The sequence below is a fragment of the Epinephelus moara genome, chromosome 16, assembly GCF_006386435.1.
Source record: "Epinephelus moara isolate mb chromosome 16, YSFRI_EMoa_1.0, whole genome shotgun sequence".
Lineage (NCBI taxonomy): Eukaryota > Metazoa > Chordata > Actinopteri > Perciformes > Serranidae > Epinephelus > Epinephelus moara.
Genome location: NC_065521.1, coordinates 30,713,878 through 30,732,715, shown reverse-complemented (window position 1 = coordinate 30,732,715; position 18,838 = coordinate 30,713,878). Strand labels below are relative to the sequence as shown.

At 41.1% G+C, this 18,838-nt stretch overlaps 1 protein-coding gene across 2 annotated transcripts in view; it reads left to right on the top strand.

Annotated features, from left to right (window-relative positions):
• The window catches only part of LOC126403227 (dedicator of cytokinesis protein 3-like), a 67,304-nt gene that overhangs the window by 17,553 nt on the left and 30,913 nt on the right, over window positions 1-18,838 (top strand). For both annotated transcript variants that reach the window (XM_050065781.1, XM_050065780.1), the window contains exons 5-15: window positions 225-321; window positions 3,340-3,488; window positions 6,407-6,491; window positions 7,834-7,875; window positions 9,997-10,151; window positions 10,276-10,357; window positions 10,445-10,505; window positions 10,591-10,738; window positions 11,805-11,893; window positions 14,695-14,820; window positions 18,680-18,804. In XM_050065781.1, the coding sequence (XP_049921738.1) occupies window positions 225-321; window positions 3,340-3,488; window positions 6,407-6,491; window positions 7,834-7,875; window positions 9,997-10,151; window positions 10,276-10,357; window positions 10,445-10,505; window positions 10,591-10,738; window positions 11,805-11,893; window positions 14,695-14,820; window positions 18,680-18,804 (1,159 nt within the window). The remainder of the gene's footprint in view (window positions 1-224; window positions 322-3,339; window positions 3,489-6,406; window positions 6,492-7,833; window positions 7,876-9,996; window positions 10,152-10,275; window positions 10,358-10,444; window positions 10,506-10,590; window positions 10,739-11,804; window positions 11,894-14,694; window positions 14,821-18,679; window positions 18,805-18,838) is intronic.

Here is an 18,838-nt window from a genome sequence, read left to right as displayed (position 1 = left end):
TAATACATGTGCTCTGAATGTTGTAAACAGCTTCTTTAAAGACTGAATAACACCAAGATAAAAAGAAAAATCCATCAGGGGTCAACAGAATTTCAAATTTTAATCCTTTACACTACTACATTACTGAAACAAGTAATCTGCCAGCACTGCATTACTGACCAATACTGATATTTGTGTGTTTGTCCTTGTGTTTACTCACTTTAATATACGTGTTTTTTCTGCAGGCTGTGTGAGACAGTGGTGCCCCTCGAGGACCCTATTATCACAGAGACCACCTCCACACTGCAGGAATGGGGGGTCTTGTGGAAGCAGCTCTATGTGGTCAGTACCACTGTATTACAATACATCTCACTCATCCTCAAACAAAACACTAAGCAATAAATGTGAGACTGAATCTAACACAAACAAGATTTCCAAGGGAGTTGGGAGAAAAAACAGCTCTCGCAAAAAGAAATTACACCCATCGTTGTTTCATTTGCATCCTCCTTAGGGGGTTTGGTGGAATAAGCTTTTCCAGTATGTTTTCTTCCCTGCACCTAATTCAACACCTCGTATAACCAGCAGTATAGTGAATAGCCCAAAGAGATACAGCCCAAACATACAGTGACAGCTCCTTTAGATATTTCCCCATAGCATGTCGTTCTGACTGTCACCCTACATTTTCATATACTATCTATGTAGGAACAGAAATGGTGGTTGGACACAGATAATGGCCTACAGACCTGTCATATGCAATTTCATGCGGTGTCATTCAGCCATTGATTGATTTAAGCCTGCCTCTCGTAGTTTCTGCATCATCCTAAGATCCAGCTCTGCTCGCCACCTTCAGTCAGCCTTTACTTGCCGGGCAAAAGTGATTACTGGAAACCTAAAGCATCCTTAATCCTGCTACGTGTCGAGGGGGCAGGCAGAAGTGGTTGGTAGGGTTTTGAGTTTGGATCTGAGTGGATACGTTGCGGAGCTGGCAGCGAGTTTTTACATAACCTCTCACTGAGGACTGCTCATGCTCTGAGCAACTAAGGAGCCCGAGGCATTGGTGTGGTGATGTAACTTCCTCTGAAGCTCGACTAATGTGAAGAGCTGATTTAACAGTGCTCGTTTTGGTGCTCACCCCCTGTGTGATATGGGCCATGTTGCCACAGTTGCATCCATAATAATAGGATGTAGCACTGGCTAGATGTTGATGCATTTCACCTTATTGTTGCCAATTACAATTCATGGCATTACTTCAGGGAGCAATGGCCTAAGCATAACTGTGTATCTGTTATAATGTACGTAATTAGCCCCGCAGAATAGACACCCGAAAGGGCTCATCAACCCTGACAAAAATCTTTGTTTTTCAGCAGCCTTTGAGAACATGCAGTGTTTATCCTCATTAAATTTACATCGGCATTGTGGCGCCGCTTAATCTTTGCATTTATGTAAACAAACCTGAGTGGTAATGTGGACTTGTCATGCCATTAGGGAGAACAGAAAATGCCCGAATTAAAAGTGTTGTCCTTGGTCTGCGAGAAGTGGTGATGAAATTCATTACTGTGAGGAGGTCAAAGCAGACTTGCAAGGGGAATTTATTTGTTTGTTTCATTAACAAAACCAGTGGGCTTTAAATCTCAGTAGCAGCACATATTTGTTCTGCTACCTGCGCAGGCTGGCAGAAGTGGTTGGAACGTGATTTTGTCTTGATCATACTTCAACTGAATGTTAAATAAATCAGCAGAGTCTGATTTTAGAAAAAAACCCTACATTTTGACTCTCAATTTTCTCAGTGTCCAGCCTTGCAGTTATAAAATTATGCTATAAAATTAACACAACAGATGATATCAAGTAAATGCTGGGAAGAATTTAACGAAAGGGGACATATTATGCTTTTCCATATTTTGTGTACAATGAAGGATGTTCATAATAAATGTGGCTAAAGTTTCAAATAATAAGCTATAAGCAAGAATCTCAGGTTTCCTACGGTTTTGAACACACCGTTTCCAACAGATTTTTCTACTGTGTTGACAGTATGATGTCATAGTCTGCCAGAGTTCTTTATATGGTCATGTGCTTCAAACTCCCAGGACCAGCGCCAGACTTTGAAGCCAATTTTATATAGTGGCCAAATGTGGAATTACAACTTTCAGGTCTGTCACATGATGCCATAGGGCCCAAAAGGCTTCTTCCCATTTACTTACACTGTGAAAGAGACATCTGTAAATCAGTGAGCGTCACAACTAGAGTTGTACCAATACCGATACCTGTATCGGAAATGCCTCTGATACTGCCTAAAATGCGGTATCGGGTATCAGCGAGTACAGCCTATGACCAATCCGATACCACGTAATGCCTCACGTCATTAGGCATACGCACGCTACAGGCAAACGAAATGGAAACGGAGCGGAGTTTAAAAAGCATTCTACTGTTGCCTTTAAAATGTCTTTTTTACCAAATTGTGTGGCTGCACTTTAACCTGTGCTTGATCTGTGTCAACACTGGATAATAATAATAATAAAAAAAGTTTTATGGCATTCATTCTACTATTATGTATTCATTTCTTAATATTTTACAGAGAGTTTTAGGAGTTGAGACATACAACAATTCATATCCCATCCATTTTTATTTTACGCGCTGGTATTGGATCGATACCCGGTATCGGCAGATACCTAAGGTTCAGGTATCGGAATTGGTATCAGGAAGGAAAAAGTGCTATCGGTACATCTCTAGTCACAACCCCTGCGAAATGACTTGTGTCACTATTGGAAATTGACCCATTTGGTCCGATAACATTTCAAAAGTCTAGAAAAGCTGCACGATTAAATCATTTTTATCACCATTCAAGTAAGTGGAGGGCTAAACCAGAAGTTGCACTGCATAAGATCTAGAGCTAAATGCTAACGTCAGGGAGACATGTTTACTTGGTCGCTGATGTCCCGGATTTCAGATCATTTTCCTGCTGGAACATGTCCAGTTGTGTTTAGAAGCTTTAATTGGTGATTTTGTCATAGTAAAAAGTGCTGGTATTGTCTGTTGCAGTCATAGCCTGGCTGCAGTGACAGTGCAGAGATGCTAATATAGAAAAGACCCAGAAATGCTGACCAGTCAGAGCAGAATGGGCTTTTTCAGGAGGGGGGCTTAATGAGACAGGCACTAAAGGGAGCCTTCTCAGACAGACAATGTGAGGAAGATAAAGTGTTTTTTGAACACTGAAGCATGTAAACATGTTCTTGTAGAAACCCTAAATACAAGTATGAACTTCAATATAAGCATAATAGGTCCCCTTTAATAATTTTTATATAAATGCTGTAGTAGAAGGAGATCACATATCCTAACTGAGTCTTTTTTTGGCTGCTTCAACAGAAACACAAGGTGGATCTATTCCATAAGCTGCGTCACGTGATGAATGAGCTCATCGACTTGCGTCGGCAGCTGATCCAGGGTCACCTCGCCCAGGATCAGACTCGTGAGATCAAGAGGCACATCACTGTACGGCTCGACTGGGGCAACGAGTGAGTTACTCTTGTGCTTAGCGCATTGTGCCGAGATTGGCGATCATGGAATGCAATATTTCTTTGGCACTGGAGAGATCTACAGCCCTGGATGAGTGGGTGGGAAATAGCATCCGCTATGATGTAATTTTATGGTCATTTAGCAGATGAGTGAATCTCAAGCGGCTTAAAGTCAATGCACATCCCCCTGGAGGAACTGTAAAGCCATATTCTTACTGTTGCCAGTCTTAAACTCCTTCCAACTGAGCTGTGACAGGCATCCATAACAGAGATAAAGATGTGAGGGCTGCAGCTCGGCCAAGGAAGAACTTTATGTGGAGGGGCCATCTGTCAGTTTATTGTAAGATTCATTGCACAATTACACACAAAAGTACACAGATATCCACTTGAAATATATGTGTTAGAATGAAAAAAACCTCAGGAGTGGAGCCTGCAATACACTGTATTTTGTGCACCATGCGTGTTGAGGTCAGTGCTCTGTAGTGCACACTGACCTGAGAGCTGTAGTGATCTAATTTCATGGTCAAAAGATCACAGCAGCACTGATAGTCCTCAGTGATTTGAGGCTGCACAACTATATTTAAGTGAAGGGTTACAGTATGATATACAGCAGCATGAACCAGAGGTGTGAGGAAACATTTACTTCAGCACTGTACCAGCACCTCTTTAATCCTGTACACTCTTTGGTGGGTCTCTTAAATGCAAACTCATGTTGAGTGGATAAGTACTGTTCAAACCCACAAATCCCAATTCCGCTATGAGATCCAAATGTTTCCAAAGATGCCAAAAATGTCGCATGCACAAGACTAATCTAAATTGGGCTTTGAATGTGGTGGTGCTGCTGTGAAAATTTGAGTTTTCTGTTTGAAGATAATACCGATACATCAAACTGTAGCTGGAGTGAGCTGATATAGAACACAGTTTATAAGAACAAAAGTTCAAGTGCTATACGTATAAATACTTTTCTCTTGTATTTTCATTTTTGTTACATTATAGTTTTACTCCACTACATTCTCTTGTATTGTCAATATTGTACCCTATTGCATTCATCTGACGGCTAATTGTTTTCAGGGAGCAAAACATAATAATGATAATTTCATGATGCATTGCTGCAGTTTAAATTAACAAACACTATCTAATGATAATGATGATAATAAGAAATGTTCTCATTATGCAGAATGGCCCCTCTCAGAGTGATATATACGTTACATCATTGATTATTGTAATGGATGCGTTAATAGCAGGAGTTTAGTGTTGTAGCTGGTCGAGGTGGAGCTACACTTAACAACTTTAAATAATGTTGAGGAGTTACTGTAACACTGATAATTAGTGAAATAATCCTGTGTTTAAACTCTTAAAGCAAAAGTTTGGCATTTTGGGAAATACGCCACTATTAGCTATAACTATTTCTTGTCCCTGAGCAGTTGCCAGGCAACCAGCAGAGACGAGTGTGCTTAGCCAAGAGATAGTCTGGCACATAACCCCCCCACTAAAACTGCAAACTGTCGTTTTTACACTTCAGTTTTTGTACAGATTAAACAAAAAAGACATAACATGTTAATTAGTGAGCTTAAGAGTTGCTTTCAGGCAGACTTTGTTGGAGCCAGGCTCACTGTTTAGATAAGCAGCTGCTGGTTGTAGCTTCATATATACTGTACAAACATGAGAGTGGTATCGATCTTCTCATCTAACTTTCCACCAGAAATCGAATAAACATAATTTCCTAAATGTCAAACTATCCCTCTAAGGCCCAGACACACCAACCACAATCAAAGAACTAGTGGTGACGAAGGCCAACTGTTGCGTCACTGCACATCGCCTGTGTCTAAGCCAAATAGCTGCACCTGGACACACCGCAAAGACTGCAGCCAACGGCCAATTAGCACTTACGTTCTGAGTCTTCATGAGAGGAATTAACTCCCCATACCAGCAGGCGGCGGATCCTCATTCGAAAAAGGAAACTGTAAGATAGGATGGAATCAAGATGCTAGTTAGCCAGTTAGCACATCAACAACGCAACCCAGTGTTAAAAGAGCAAAGGATATTTACTGTGCGTTGGCAAACAATAACACAAACAATTAAGGATCGTTTCTGCTAAAAAGCTCAGTAACTAAAAAAATAATCTTTCCTAATATAATAAATTTGTTTCAATCTCACACCCTCTTGACTTTAGTCATTTGTTTGCTTTTCAAACTCGTGCACTGAGCTGAACTGCCAATCAGAGTGATTACACTCACCAGCAGGCTCCCACAGTCCTGCTGGCCCTGCCAATGATTCAAAATGCTAAGTCAGCTAAAAAACAGCTATCCAAACAATGTCCGACTAGTAATGCATGCAATGGTAATTGCAGGTGTGTTTTTGGATCTCACTTCCAAGAGATCCAAACAGTATGGCTACCTTCTCTGACGGACAAACGACTGCTGAGTTATGGTCAAGGTGTCACCAACTGCGCGCTGCTTGTGATTTTTCCTGGAAAGGTTGCCACAGACACCCAGTTTGTAATACTGCAAATGCAAAGGCTTTTGTCAATAGGCCATAGGCTCACTCGCTGTTGTGCTACCTCATTCAGCAATAGATAGTGACTAAACAGACATTTATTAGAATGAAAATCTTCAAGATTATTACTTTATTATGTACACTATAGTAACTATAGATATCAGACAAATCGAGTGAAGTAAAAAAATACAAAATTTTCCTCTTAAATTTAGTGGTGCAAAGTCGCATGTAACAGAAATACTATTATTAGATGCAGGTACAGTATTTATGAAAGTGTACAAAAGCCTGTTTATGAAGGGATGCTTTTAGTTTTGATGTTAGATATATTACAATGTTGAATGAGATATGTTTGGACAGTTCTTATCATCTTGAAAAGCTCACTTTCTTTGTAATAAAAAAATTACTAATCCCTCTTTCACCAGGCACCTTGGCTTAGACCTTGTTCCCAGAAAAGAGTTTGAAATGGTGGATCCAGATCAGATCAGCGTATCAGAACTACACAAACTGGTATGTTGGATGGAAAATATTCTTGAACCATTGCATGCTGTGCAAATTCACCCCATGAATTATTGAATACTATGAATTAATAAAGTAAATGTGCATTCTATGAACAATAATTAAGTACAGTTCTGCAGCATGCACATGCTACAGTATGTCTGTTGAAGTGACTCAAACGATGCTGTCTTTACATACTATGATACTTACTTTTTTTTGTGCCTTTTATTTTCACCGCCTGCTTTTGCATATAAGAATGTGTTGTCGAATGTGTAGGGATGTGTGAATGTACCGATTATCAAATCATCCATAAGAAGGTGACTCACAAGAGAGAGCGCGATTCAGCTGTTAGAGCTGCCTCATGTGACCTGTTCTTTATGCTTATCTTACCGCCATATTGAGTGTGTCCCTTTCCTTGCCTGCACGTGACTCTCACAAGCATGATTGCCAGCAAGCAATGCAGACATAATGCAAAGTGACAGTCCCAGGTGAGGCGATGGGAAAATACATACGAATCAATTTTTTATCGTTGTTTTGAAAAATAAATTGCATATCTTAGTCTTGGTTGCTTTAATCCACCAACCAGACTAGAGACATATTTCCAGAGATAAATAATGCCTCAGATGTATTTTGGTTTCAGTGACATGGGACTTTCAAACGTATACAGAGACTGAGAAAGAGAGTGAGAGGAGATTTAGGAGACGTACTGAAGCAGATCCAATTTTAGAAATATGCGATTACAGCACAGATGTTATGAAATCTAATGTAATACTACTGGAGACTGTTATCTAGGAGGGAGATCCTTTCTGGTCAGAAGTTGAAGCTCCATATGCTGATCAAAACACTCTCCAACTGCCCTGCAGCCTCCCATTATCCCATTGCCATGTTTCTCAGCTTTGCACGCAGAATGTTTGTGCACTAAATGCTCTGTACAGAAACAACAGCGTAGCTCTTCCTTGCCAAAAAGCCTCCTGACTCTGTCGATGAAAGTGAGCTTGCTTTTGGCAGGGCACAAGGCCTTGGCACCTCTTCAGGTAGAGGAGTAGAGGAGTTCTTTCAGGCTGCTGAGCTGAGAGGTGTGTGTGGGCGATACTGGCTTTGTCCTCTCCTCTCCCACATGCTCACGTTTTGCCTCATGTGGGCTTCTTTTAGCGCTGCTGCAGGAGCAGTAGTATAGCTGCTCGGCTACGTACGTAGGTGAAATTTTGTCAGATTTGAGGCATCAACCGAGGCATCGCTCAGGTAGTGTGTGTCTGAAGCTGCTATAAGGTAAATAAGTTCAATGCTGTGTGGGAAGAGTAAAGAATGGGCCGACTGATCTGACATCTTTCCTTTGAACTTCGCTCTTTTTTAGCATGTATCCAGCAGACACTGTGGTCAGCAAAGCACAAACCAGGTATAGTCTTTTCAAAGCTGTTTGTTTACAAAATCATCCGAACCTTTCATCCTGTGCCAGCCTCTTCATCTCTCATTTTAGATTTGTCTCTATACACAACCACCTTTAGACCTGGTGATCCAGGAATTTCTCTAATTGCACTAAGGATAAGAACTTGTAGGGTTAAAAGCCTTTCATATGAAATTAAAATTACAAGGTGTCACTGCCATGCTCCATAAGAACCTCACACTATTGCTGCCAGAGTGGGATGGTTGATTCCCACTGGGGCCACATATGCCCTGAGATGTATGCACCAATGGTACTGCAGGGTAGATAGCTGTGTCCTCTGAATTTAATTTATGGAGAAATACCTAAAGATACACTATGCAGGTTTTTTTCTATAAAACAAAACAATGTCAAGACTCTGCCCTCTGCCTGTATTTTCATATTTTCTTCTTATTTTCTGTGTTTGGGACATTTCCAGGTGGGTACCCTCACAGCAGTTAGGGGAGGTCAGGGCTTTAAAAAAAAATGTTGTGACCAGGTACCAGACCATAAGCAGCAGGCATCCAAGAGAGAAGGCACCAAAAAACAAAACACAAATATAGCAAGGTCAAACGCCAAGCGAAAGATAATCTGGGGTTGACTTTTACTTTCACTTCTGCTGGTGAGCATGTGTACAACAGTAACAAACAGTCCTGCATAGTGTACCTTTAAAAGATTGGTGCATTTTGACTCCATCAAGAGATTAAGATGCTGTTTTTAAATATGAAATTTATGGCTTATTTTGCCACCTAAACCCTAGTACATCTCAAGACTGGAAGCTAGCTTGTAATGTTGAAGGTAACAAAACAAGCCTACAAGTACCTCTAAAAGCTAACTAATTAGCCTCCTGGGAAACCACAACATGTCATTTATTTACATACAGAGCCAGGCTAGCTGCTTCCTTCTGTGTCCAGTCTTTGTACTAAGCTAAGCTAAACGGCTGCTGACAGTAGCTCCATATTTCACAGGCAGTTATCAATGTTTTTCTCATCTAAAGGCCCAGACACACCAAACCAACATCAAAGAACTAGTGGCAACCAAGGCTGACTGTTGTGTCGCCTCATGTCGCCTGTGTCCCAGCCAAAAAGTTGCATTTGAACACACTGCAAAAACTACAGCCAACAAGCCAACGAGCACATACGTTCTGCGCCTGCATGAGAGGAAATAACTCTACATATAAGCAGGTGGAAGTAGTCATTGAAAAAGGGAAAGTGGGAGACCAACAGGATGAATTCAAGATGCGAGTTAGCCGTCAAGACAACCTGACATTGAAAGAAAAAAGGATATTTACCGTGCACTAGTAAACAATAACACAATGACAAACCATTTCTGATAAGAGCTCAGTGGCTAAAAAAATCATCTTACCTCATATAACAAGTTTATTTTGATCTCATGCCTTCATGATGATTCTCTTGTTGTGCACTGAGTTGAACTGCCAATCCGAGTTATTTCATTCACCAGTAGCACAGCCGGCTCTGACGCTGATTCAACATGCTGAATCAGCCAAAAAACAGGCAACAAGGGCCGACAAAAGGCCGACTAATGCCAGTGATGCGGGACACACTACGCAAAGAAGGGCAACAGACGGCCCAACATTGACCAAACGGCCGACCATAGGCTTGGTGTGTCAGGGCCTTAACTCTCGGCAAGAAAGAAAATAAGCGTATTTTCCCAAAATATCTAACTATATTTTTGATAAGGACCCTTGAAGAGTGAGATGGACATGACTGAAAGCTCCTATAACCAGCTAAATTATATATATGTTGATATATTTATAACAATTTAGTAATGGCTACAGTTGTCACACATCGTATAAATAGAGAACATCACGGGAATACAGTCTCACCAGAGCTGCCGTTTCCATCATTCATTCATCATTTCTTGTAACCCTGCATGTCCTCTGAGCCTACTGTAAATAACATGCACATGTGACAGGATGAAATACACTGTGGAGCATATATCAATGAATTATTCACCCCTTCCAGTACCCCCATTGATCTGTTAAATAAGCTTATCTATATACAGAGTGGCAGGTACTTGGCCTCGCTCGCAGTGAGGACCCGTCTTGTTAGCGGTCACTTTCTTCTTCGTTCCCAGGGTGACAGCACGAGACAGCGCCATGGTGACGGTTGCCGTGTACCCGTGTCGCACCACCTCTTCATCAATCTGAAGAGCTTTACTTACAACAGCATCAGCGAGGACGCAGACGTCTTCTTCTTTCTGTACGACACTCGCGAGGCCAAACAGATTAGGTAACGGCCCCGAACGATCTCACGATGCATGCAAGGGCAAACACACTATTTCTGTCCGACAGATTGACTGAGGCGTTCTGCGGTTGACAGACACTCTGACGCTGTGAACTGGCTTCTTTTGTAGTGAGAAGTTCATGGTGAAACTGAACAAAAATGGAGGACCAAAGAATCCAGAGAAGGTTGATCGTCTGTGTGCTCTCTTCACGGTAACACATTTTCCCTTCTAAACATTATATGAAAATATTCTACATCTCAGCTGTCCCGCTAATATTTTTTATCCCTTTCCTCTTCAGGACCTGAGCAGTAAAGACTTGAAGAGAGACCTGTACATTGTTGCACATGTCATAAGAACTGGTAAATAAAGAACAGTGTTTAATGACAGAGGGTTTTCATTCATCGGTGCTTCTTCTTAGCGCGTCCCTCTCCTTTTAATTTCCAGGTCGTATGCTGCTAAATGATTCAAAGAAAGGGCCGCCTCATGTGCAGTACAGACGACCTTATGGCTGTGCTGTTCTCGCCATGAGTGATGTTTTCCACACCATCACAGACCTCAAAGAGGAGAAAGACTTTGTGTTAAAAGTTTACACGTGAGTATTCATGTGAAGCTCTTTTTCCTCTTGATTATAAATGCAGCAGCACAAAAATTATTCCTCTGGCATTTTAAAGTGTGAAACAGAATATTATCATAAAAATGGTCAGTGTAATTGCTCAGTGGTTGCATGGCTTCTGTACTTTTGGAAATAGAGCTAAAAGAGTCTATGCAGTTAGGTGGGAATGTGTGAATGTTCTGCAAATGTCGTGCATGACAACCTAGTGCCTCAGTGTTGATGCCTGGTGTGTTTTGACCAGAATGATAATGAAGTGTCCTCTGGAAAATCAATAGCTGCTCACCCCGGGCCTGAGATAGGGCCCTTGGCGTGTTGTGAATCTGGCTGCTTCTGTTAGGCTTCGCCACAGAGAGCCGCTCCTGTACGCTGGCCAACCCAGTAAAGGAGGGAGACACAGAGAAGGATAGGGGAAGAGACTGAGAGGGATGACACTTAGATAATTGAGCAAAGTTAGAGGACAAAGAAAAAAAAAACCAAGCTCAGCATTTTCTCTTGTCAGTCAACAGCTAGAATCTCTCCTTGTGTCAGCGTCCTCTCCGGGTCAAAGGTCATTCATACACTTTGCCATCCTGTTGTGTGTGATGTTTTTCTTGTGTAGTATTTTCAGGATAGCTTTACAGCTCGGTGTGAAATAAAGATTTCCAGAATAGAAAGCTGTCGTTTTTATTGGATTCCTCTGCTGCGGCGAAGAGCTCTTCCCTTTAAAAAGCAAGCAGTGATTCAGTGCTGAGCTGCCTCCAAACTGTCGGCTCCTATAACGCTCCAGTCTGTGCATTTCCCCATGCCATCCCAGGGGCCTACGGGCCCACAGTAATGAAAAAGGCTGGTAGAGAGCTGGCTGTCAGGTTTGCTTAGTGAGCTGTGCATTTGGGCTAATGTGCTGCTTGATAGCACCTCCCCCTGCTGCTACCTTTTCTCCAGGAGGAAATCGGCTCTGGGACACATGCTGTTCATGTAGTCCCCATGCACACAGTCCCGATCCCTCCATCTGGACTCACTAATGGGTGCGTTGTTAACAGCCCCACCCAACTGTCTTTCTCTCCAGATGTAACAATGAGAACGAGTGGTACCAGATACAGGAGAACATTATCCGCAAGTCCAACACCAAGTACTCAGCTCCCAGCACCAACTATGGTAAATATGTTGTCTCTACAGATCTGTTACCTGTTTGCTCTTTACGGGATTAAAGTTGCACCTTTTTTCTTTTGGTTTGAATTTAAAGAGATAAAAGTCAAAAGCAAAGTAAATGTTTGTTGCTGAAGTTTTTATCCAAAGCAGGCCACGGTGAGTAAGCAGGTCAGGGTCCAGGGCTGCGAACAAATAGTCAAATTACGTCTTAGGTCTTTTCCTAAACAGTCACTCATTGCCTCGATGGAAAGATGTGAAGGATAATTCATTCAAGGGCATTTGCCAACTGGTCATGGGACTGCTGACAGACATATATTGTCTTAAGAGTAGGATAGGCAGTTATGATGTTTTGGTATCTGGACATACACACAGTTTTGATCATATTTCGCCCAGATTTTAAGACTTCTGTCTCGATTCCAGTACCACGGAGATGGAATTTCATGTGCTTAAAGTACCGAAAAACTGAAAAAATTCAACAGCAACATGTCCCTCTAGACACAGTGTCATGGTGAACATGCGGTCTACACTTTTTATAGTGACTCTTTCCGTCATAGAAATTAGTTCCAAACAAAACTGTGACCAGCAAAGTCTGTTTATTAAGAACTGGACTTGTTTTTTTCTGCTGCTGACATGAACTAAACAAAACAAAGAAAAAAAAGATTAAAATCATCCCTCAGACTGAATAATTTTTCATCTGGATAATGTAGGAATTGTATGATAATTTATACCATGAGATGATAAACATTTATTGATTGTTAAAGACTTATAAATACTGAGGTATTTATTCCTTCATTATCTTTAGTTGTATTAAGTTACACTTTGGATTATTTTTGCATCAATGTGATGAAGTACCCTGAAGTACCTGTGGTTCCTTATTTAAAGGATGTAGTTAAACATTTGGCATTTTCACTTCCTTGCCCAATAGTTAGATGATACAGCTCTCATGTCTGTATAGTAAATTAGAATTTAGACAGACAGTTAGCTTAGCACAAAGACCAGAAACAGTGAGAACCTGTCCAAAGGTAGAAGAATACACCCACCAGCACCTCTAAAGCTCATTAATTAATCCACGCTCTTTCGTTTATACAGAAGAAAAACAGAGGTGTGAAGACTACACTTTACGGGGGATTACGTGGGGGGATTGTTTCTTGGCCGGGAGCTGTGACTTCTGCTCCTGGCCAAGAAATAGAAATTGCCCTTAGCTAAGCTAATCGACTCATGTCTGTAGCTTCACATTTAAATGACAAATAAGAGACTGGCATCAATATTCTAATCTGACTTGTGGCAAGAAAGCGAATAGGGTTGCTGAGTATTTTCTCAATTAATTTTTTTAGTCTAGAAAATAAAAATAGAAACTAGTTCCCACAACCCTATATGACGTCTTTAAATGTATTGTATTGTTTGCTCTGTCAAACGCAAAATGTTGTATATCATTGACGATTATGAAAACCAGCCAAATACTCACCTTTGGCAAGCTGAAACCAGGAAATTTTAGAATTCTATGTTTGTTATAAAAAGATGATTGATTGATAATAAAAATTGTATGTCTATTATTTTTCTGTTGATTGAATAACCGATTAATCAACTAATAGTTTCTGCTCTAAAAAAATATATTTCTTAAAATGTCAAATTATTTATTTTTTTCAGTTGAATCAGACAGTATATAAACTAAACCCTGATATTTATGAATGTTAATTAAACTTACCTCACAGTATCTTACCCACCGCTAACTCTCACTGTAGTAACAGGAGTAATAAAACCTGATGGAGAAATCAAATTGGGTCAGCACTTATTGAAAAGATAACGCAGGTCACGCTGTGTCTTTGGTATTAAAGGGACAGTTCACCCCATAAAAAATATACATATTTTTCCTCATTCCAGTCTAGATTGTTTTGGTGTGAGTTGCCGAGTGTTGGAGATATCGGCCGTAGAGGTGTTTGCATTCTTTCCAATACAATGGAACTAGATGGCACACAATTCGCCCGCAGGTTGATACAGTTAGCGGGTGTAGTTCAGTAGAAATAGAATAGTTCCTACTTGAAACTGCTCACAACAAGGTCTGTGGATTATCTTGAGTAACTGGGTCATGATTTCTGGAAAGAGACATTGCTGCTGAGTTTTTCAAATGTATTTTTTGGCGCTTTGACCACCACAAGCCGAGTGCCGTCTAATTCCAGTATATTGGAGAGATGGCAAACATCTTTACGGCCGATGTCTCAAGCAACTCACACCAAAACAATCTAGATTTACAAATAGCACAACGGGTACGAGGAAAAATATGTATTTTTGATTTTGGGGTGAACTGTCCCTTTAAACAATCGTGCTGCGTGGAGTTTTTAAAATGATCTCGCTGTAAGCGTGAACTCTCCTTCTTCACTATTACTTACTGTATCTTTTTTATGAGCAACTCACAGTTTGATATATGACTCATGCCTCACAAAAATCTGTCACTAGATTTGTGTGGTAGCCATATTTTTCCTTGCTTCTTTGCGTAATTCCACTACACCATTTTCTCCTCCCTCCTTCTGTGGTCCCCGGCTCTGATCACGTCTCTCCATCCACTCTTGTGTCTGTCTTCTCCTCCCCCACATTCTGACTAATGTCCTTTAAATACCCCTCTGTCCCTCCCTTCTCCCATCTCCCTTCTTCTTCATCCCTTTGCTTTCTTTCCCTTCAATTCCACTTTCCTCCTACAACCTCACACCTCTTCATTTGCCCTTTCCCCCCATTTACACACACACACACACACACACACACACACATACACACGAACATGCCCACCCTCACCTCCCTCCTTCTGCCCCCAGGCCTCATCATTTCCCTGCAGCTGCTGCGGGGTGAGCTGGAGCAGATCAGACGGGAGAACCAAGCTGTGTTCAACAGGGCCCTGGCACTCACACGCAAACTGGGTTTCCCAGATGTCATCCTGCCAGGTAAGGAGGCAAAGAGCAGTGGGCGGTAATGGGGACAGAGAGGTCAGGAGGAGGTGGAGACCAGAGGCCAGATGGCTTGGAGGAATGAAAAGAGGGGACGGTCACAGATCAGGGTGCAGAGGATGCAGATAAGGGAGGTCAGGGACGAGGCAAGATGAATATGAGGAAAGCAAGAGTGGTAGTCAAAGATTTAATAGAAGAAAACAGCGAAGCAGCATTAAAGAAGATGAAGGAGAGAGCAGAGTTGGCTGTGGTGATGAGGAAACAGTAAAAGCACATGTAAATACATATTTTAATGTACTTTATTTTTACGTTTACAATGATGACCTGGCCAAGATGCAGCAACAGGAAGTAAATCAATACAAGACACTAAGAAATACAGTAGATACAGCTAGTGCAATAAAACAACTTCAGATAAATGTTTATACTTACACAACTTAATGCTTATATGTCACTCCAGTTCAGAGGAAAACATTGTACTCTAATAACATTAAATAAGCTTACAAAATATGTACATACATTTATTGTATGAAACTTGTACATTACTAGTGGCCTCTTGGCACATTTCAGATGTTTGTGAGTTTTGTTCCCCCTCTGAACTCCTCAGATTGTCTCATTTAAATCATTTAGGCGGTAAGAGGTAAAATTATCCAAACATAAAATGAATTAAAATTTGTTTCACAGAACTTTGTTTGTTCTTCTTTCCTACCTCATCATCATCTCATGACCCCACAGATATATCTCGTAAGTTGGGAACTACTGTATCAATAGGATTAATAGATTACTATACCGGCAAAGTTATGATTTGTCTATCAGTTGTGTTATCTTGAATTTGTGATGCCTCCACTGTGAATGGAGAATCCAAAAACGTAAAACATTCTTCATGAATTGAAATCACTGAGGACCACCTCTCACAACAGCAAAACTATATAAAATCATCAATAGAGAAACTCACACATAACTCATGCAGTATGATCCAAGTCTCATTTATCCAGTCGTACTCTCAGGGCTTCCCAAACATATGCATTTTCACTTACACATTGGCACTTCTGACAATGTGTAAGTAGCGCCTGAGCATGCGCATATATATGGGGTCTGCTTGAGCAGAGATCAAATGCAATAGAGGGCTGCAGGATTGAGTCCTAAAATCCATAAAGAGTTAGCATCTTAGCACTCCCAGTTCCCTCGTCTAGAAGTAAGTGAGCTTTAGGTCAGATGCCTGAAAAGTCTGTGCTTCACACAAGCTTAAGATACTTTCACATTTTATTCTATGATATAAATATGTCAGTAAATATGCCCCTCATCAATGTTAGAGCTTTAATGTGTCTTAACAAGTGGCTAAATGAGACTACAGAGCGTCATCACGCTGAACACAGCTTTAAAACCTTGTTGTGGTGACAATGTAAAGGTCATGCAACTGTAGTGTAGTACGTCTATAGCCTCACACTAGCCTTTTACTTGCTTAACAAAACTTTTAAGTATCATACACAGCTTATTTTCTGCAATAATCCAAAATCTCACAGCGGGGTGTTTCTCTGCAGAGCCAGTACTTTTACCTTTATTACTATAAGTACATTTAACTGACAGTATTGTTCTTTCACTGAAGATTTTGAATGCAGGACTTTTACTTCTAATGGCATATTTTAGATTGTTGTATTGTTAGTTTTACTTAATTGAAGGATTTGAGTACTTCTTCCATCACTGGTATTTTGGAGACTCTCAGTTTGTCGCTCCCTGTTTGCGTGCGATCAGCATTTAGGTCAGGTGCTGAGTAACTTATGAAGAGCAGAGGTCTTCAAAGATATCTCAAAGACAGAGAGAAAGGAAGAGGTGTGTGTTTATTTCGGTATATTTCATCAGATAACATTGCTCTGCTTTGTGCCTGCTGGGAGTGTATGATCCTCTCCTCTCCTCTCCTCTCCTCTCCTCTCCTCTCCTCTCCTCTCCTCTCTTCTCTCTCTCCTCTCCCACTCCTTTCCAACTCCTTTCCAGTTAGCCTGAAATACCTCCCAATATCACCCCGTGTGACTCATCTGTCCCCAAGGAAATGACTTGGATATAAATAACTATAATCTGATTTTATAAATAACTGCAATATCTTCCTCCGCTGTTGCCACTGATATTTATTGCATTAAACACTGACCTCACAAAAGGTGCTGAGGCAGTCATGAGCTACAGTGTATTACAGCTCAGCGGGGTCATTTCTCATCGTCAAGAACAATGACGTGTGGTGCACATCTTGGTCTTAATTTATGTTGACCACTTGCAGTGCAGCTGTGGAGCAGAGGCTGACATGTATATTGCAACTTATTAACATCGCCAAGGCAGGAGACATGTTTGTTATCATAGTCTGGGATTTTCTGAGACGTCTTTGTCCTGTTGTTGAACTTCATGAGGTCAGTGATTGTGCACGTCATTCTACCTAGCGGGTCAAGCTTAAAGTAATACTTCACTTCTGTATATCATTACTCACCTTGTGTTACATTAAAGTTGTGAAGAAAACGTTCTCCTCACATGACTCCACAATGAACGAGGAATCCAAAAACAGAAAGTTTTACTTCGCAGAACACGGCAGCTGCTGGTCAACCACTGCCTCATTCAGTGTGTTTGTGTTATTTGGCTTTATAGGGTTAGTAAGGATTCAGCAAACTCACCCAATAACCCCAACAAACTATTGATTGGGGCAGCAGTAGACCAGCAACTCGCATGTTCAGCGAGGTAAAATTACTGTTTTTGTCAATGGAGTCTGGCTCTAATGAAAGCATAGATAAGTTTTGCTTTTAGTTCAGTTCCTCGCAGGAAAGGGCCGTAAGTTAGAAAAGTACTGAGCATATGACTGAATAAAGGAGACTTGGATTATACTGCACGAGTTGTGTGAGAGTTTGCAAATGGATGTTTTGATATAATTTTGCTGTTGTTAATCATGGACCTCCTTTACTTGAATTCATCGAGAATTCATCGTTCACTGTGGAGGCATGTGAGGGAAAAAAAAAACAAGCTTTCTTAACGAATTCAGTGTAACACAGGGTGAGTCACGGATATACAAATGGTCACTTGGAGGATTTCCTTCAAAAGATTGTGCTGCGATTTGGCATTGTACTTCTGTAACATTGTAGGATTCACAATGGACTGAAAAATAAATCAAAATTGATGCAGTGCAACCAGAGATTATTTTATTTCATAACACACGCTTCTCCCTTGTCAAATCCTGACACCTGCATTACCCATAATGCTCCTTGACTGTCGACAGTTTGGATCAGAGATTTGGGGGTGTTATGCTATTAACGGCTAATGTAGCCTCGAGCCCCTAGCCACAAGCAGAGATGAGGAGTGGGCTCATAATCTCACTTCTTCCTCCACAGCATGGATGTATTAAGAGAGCTGGATATGTCCCACACACAGCCTTGCTACCAATTTGACCCAGTGGGCATTTGCAGTACTGCAACTGTTGACGAAATACCTCAAACTGCAAACAAAGGCAATCATTACTCTTTGTATTATGATTTTTTTTATCCATGCATGTTTTATAATTGTTAAACTGCCCCAAAGCCTAGAAAATCCCCCCGATATAAAGTGTATGGGCCAAGTGGGAATGCAGGTACTGTGCTGCAACACAAAAGCATGTTTTTGGTGCTCTGTAAGCAGTTTTCATTCAAGCAACTGGACGCCATCTTTGAGTCCAGTAGCCAGTTCTTACAATACATCCATGCTCAACACCCTCAGTTTTTAAATTTTTTTCTAACTTGTTCCCCACCCGACAATGGGTAGTGGAACTTTCCAAGACCTGTAAACAAACTTTGATATGTACGATTGTTGGAGTTCTATTTTTAACTCAAGTCTCTCCTTTGTGATGTTTAAGGTGACACACGCAATGACCTGTATCTGACCCTGGAGCGGGGGGAGTTTGAGAGGGGCGGCAAGAGCGTCCAAAAGAACATCGAAGTCACGCTCTATGTACTCTACGCCGACGGGGACACTCTCAAAGTATGACACATATGAGTTATTATGTGCCATATCA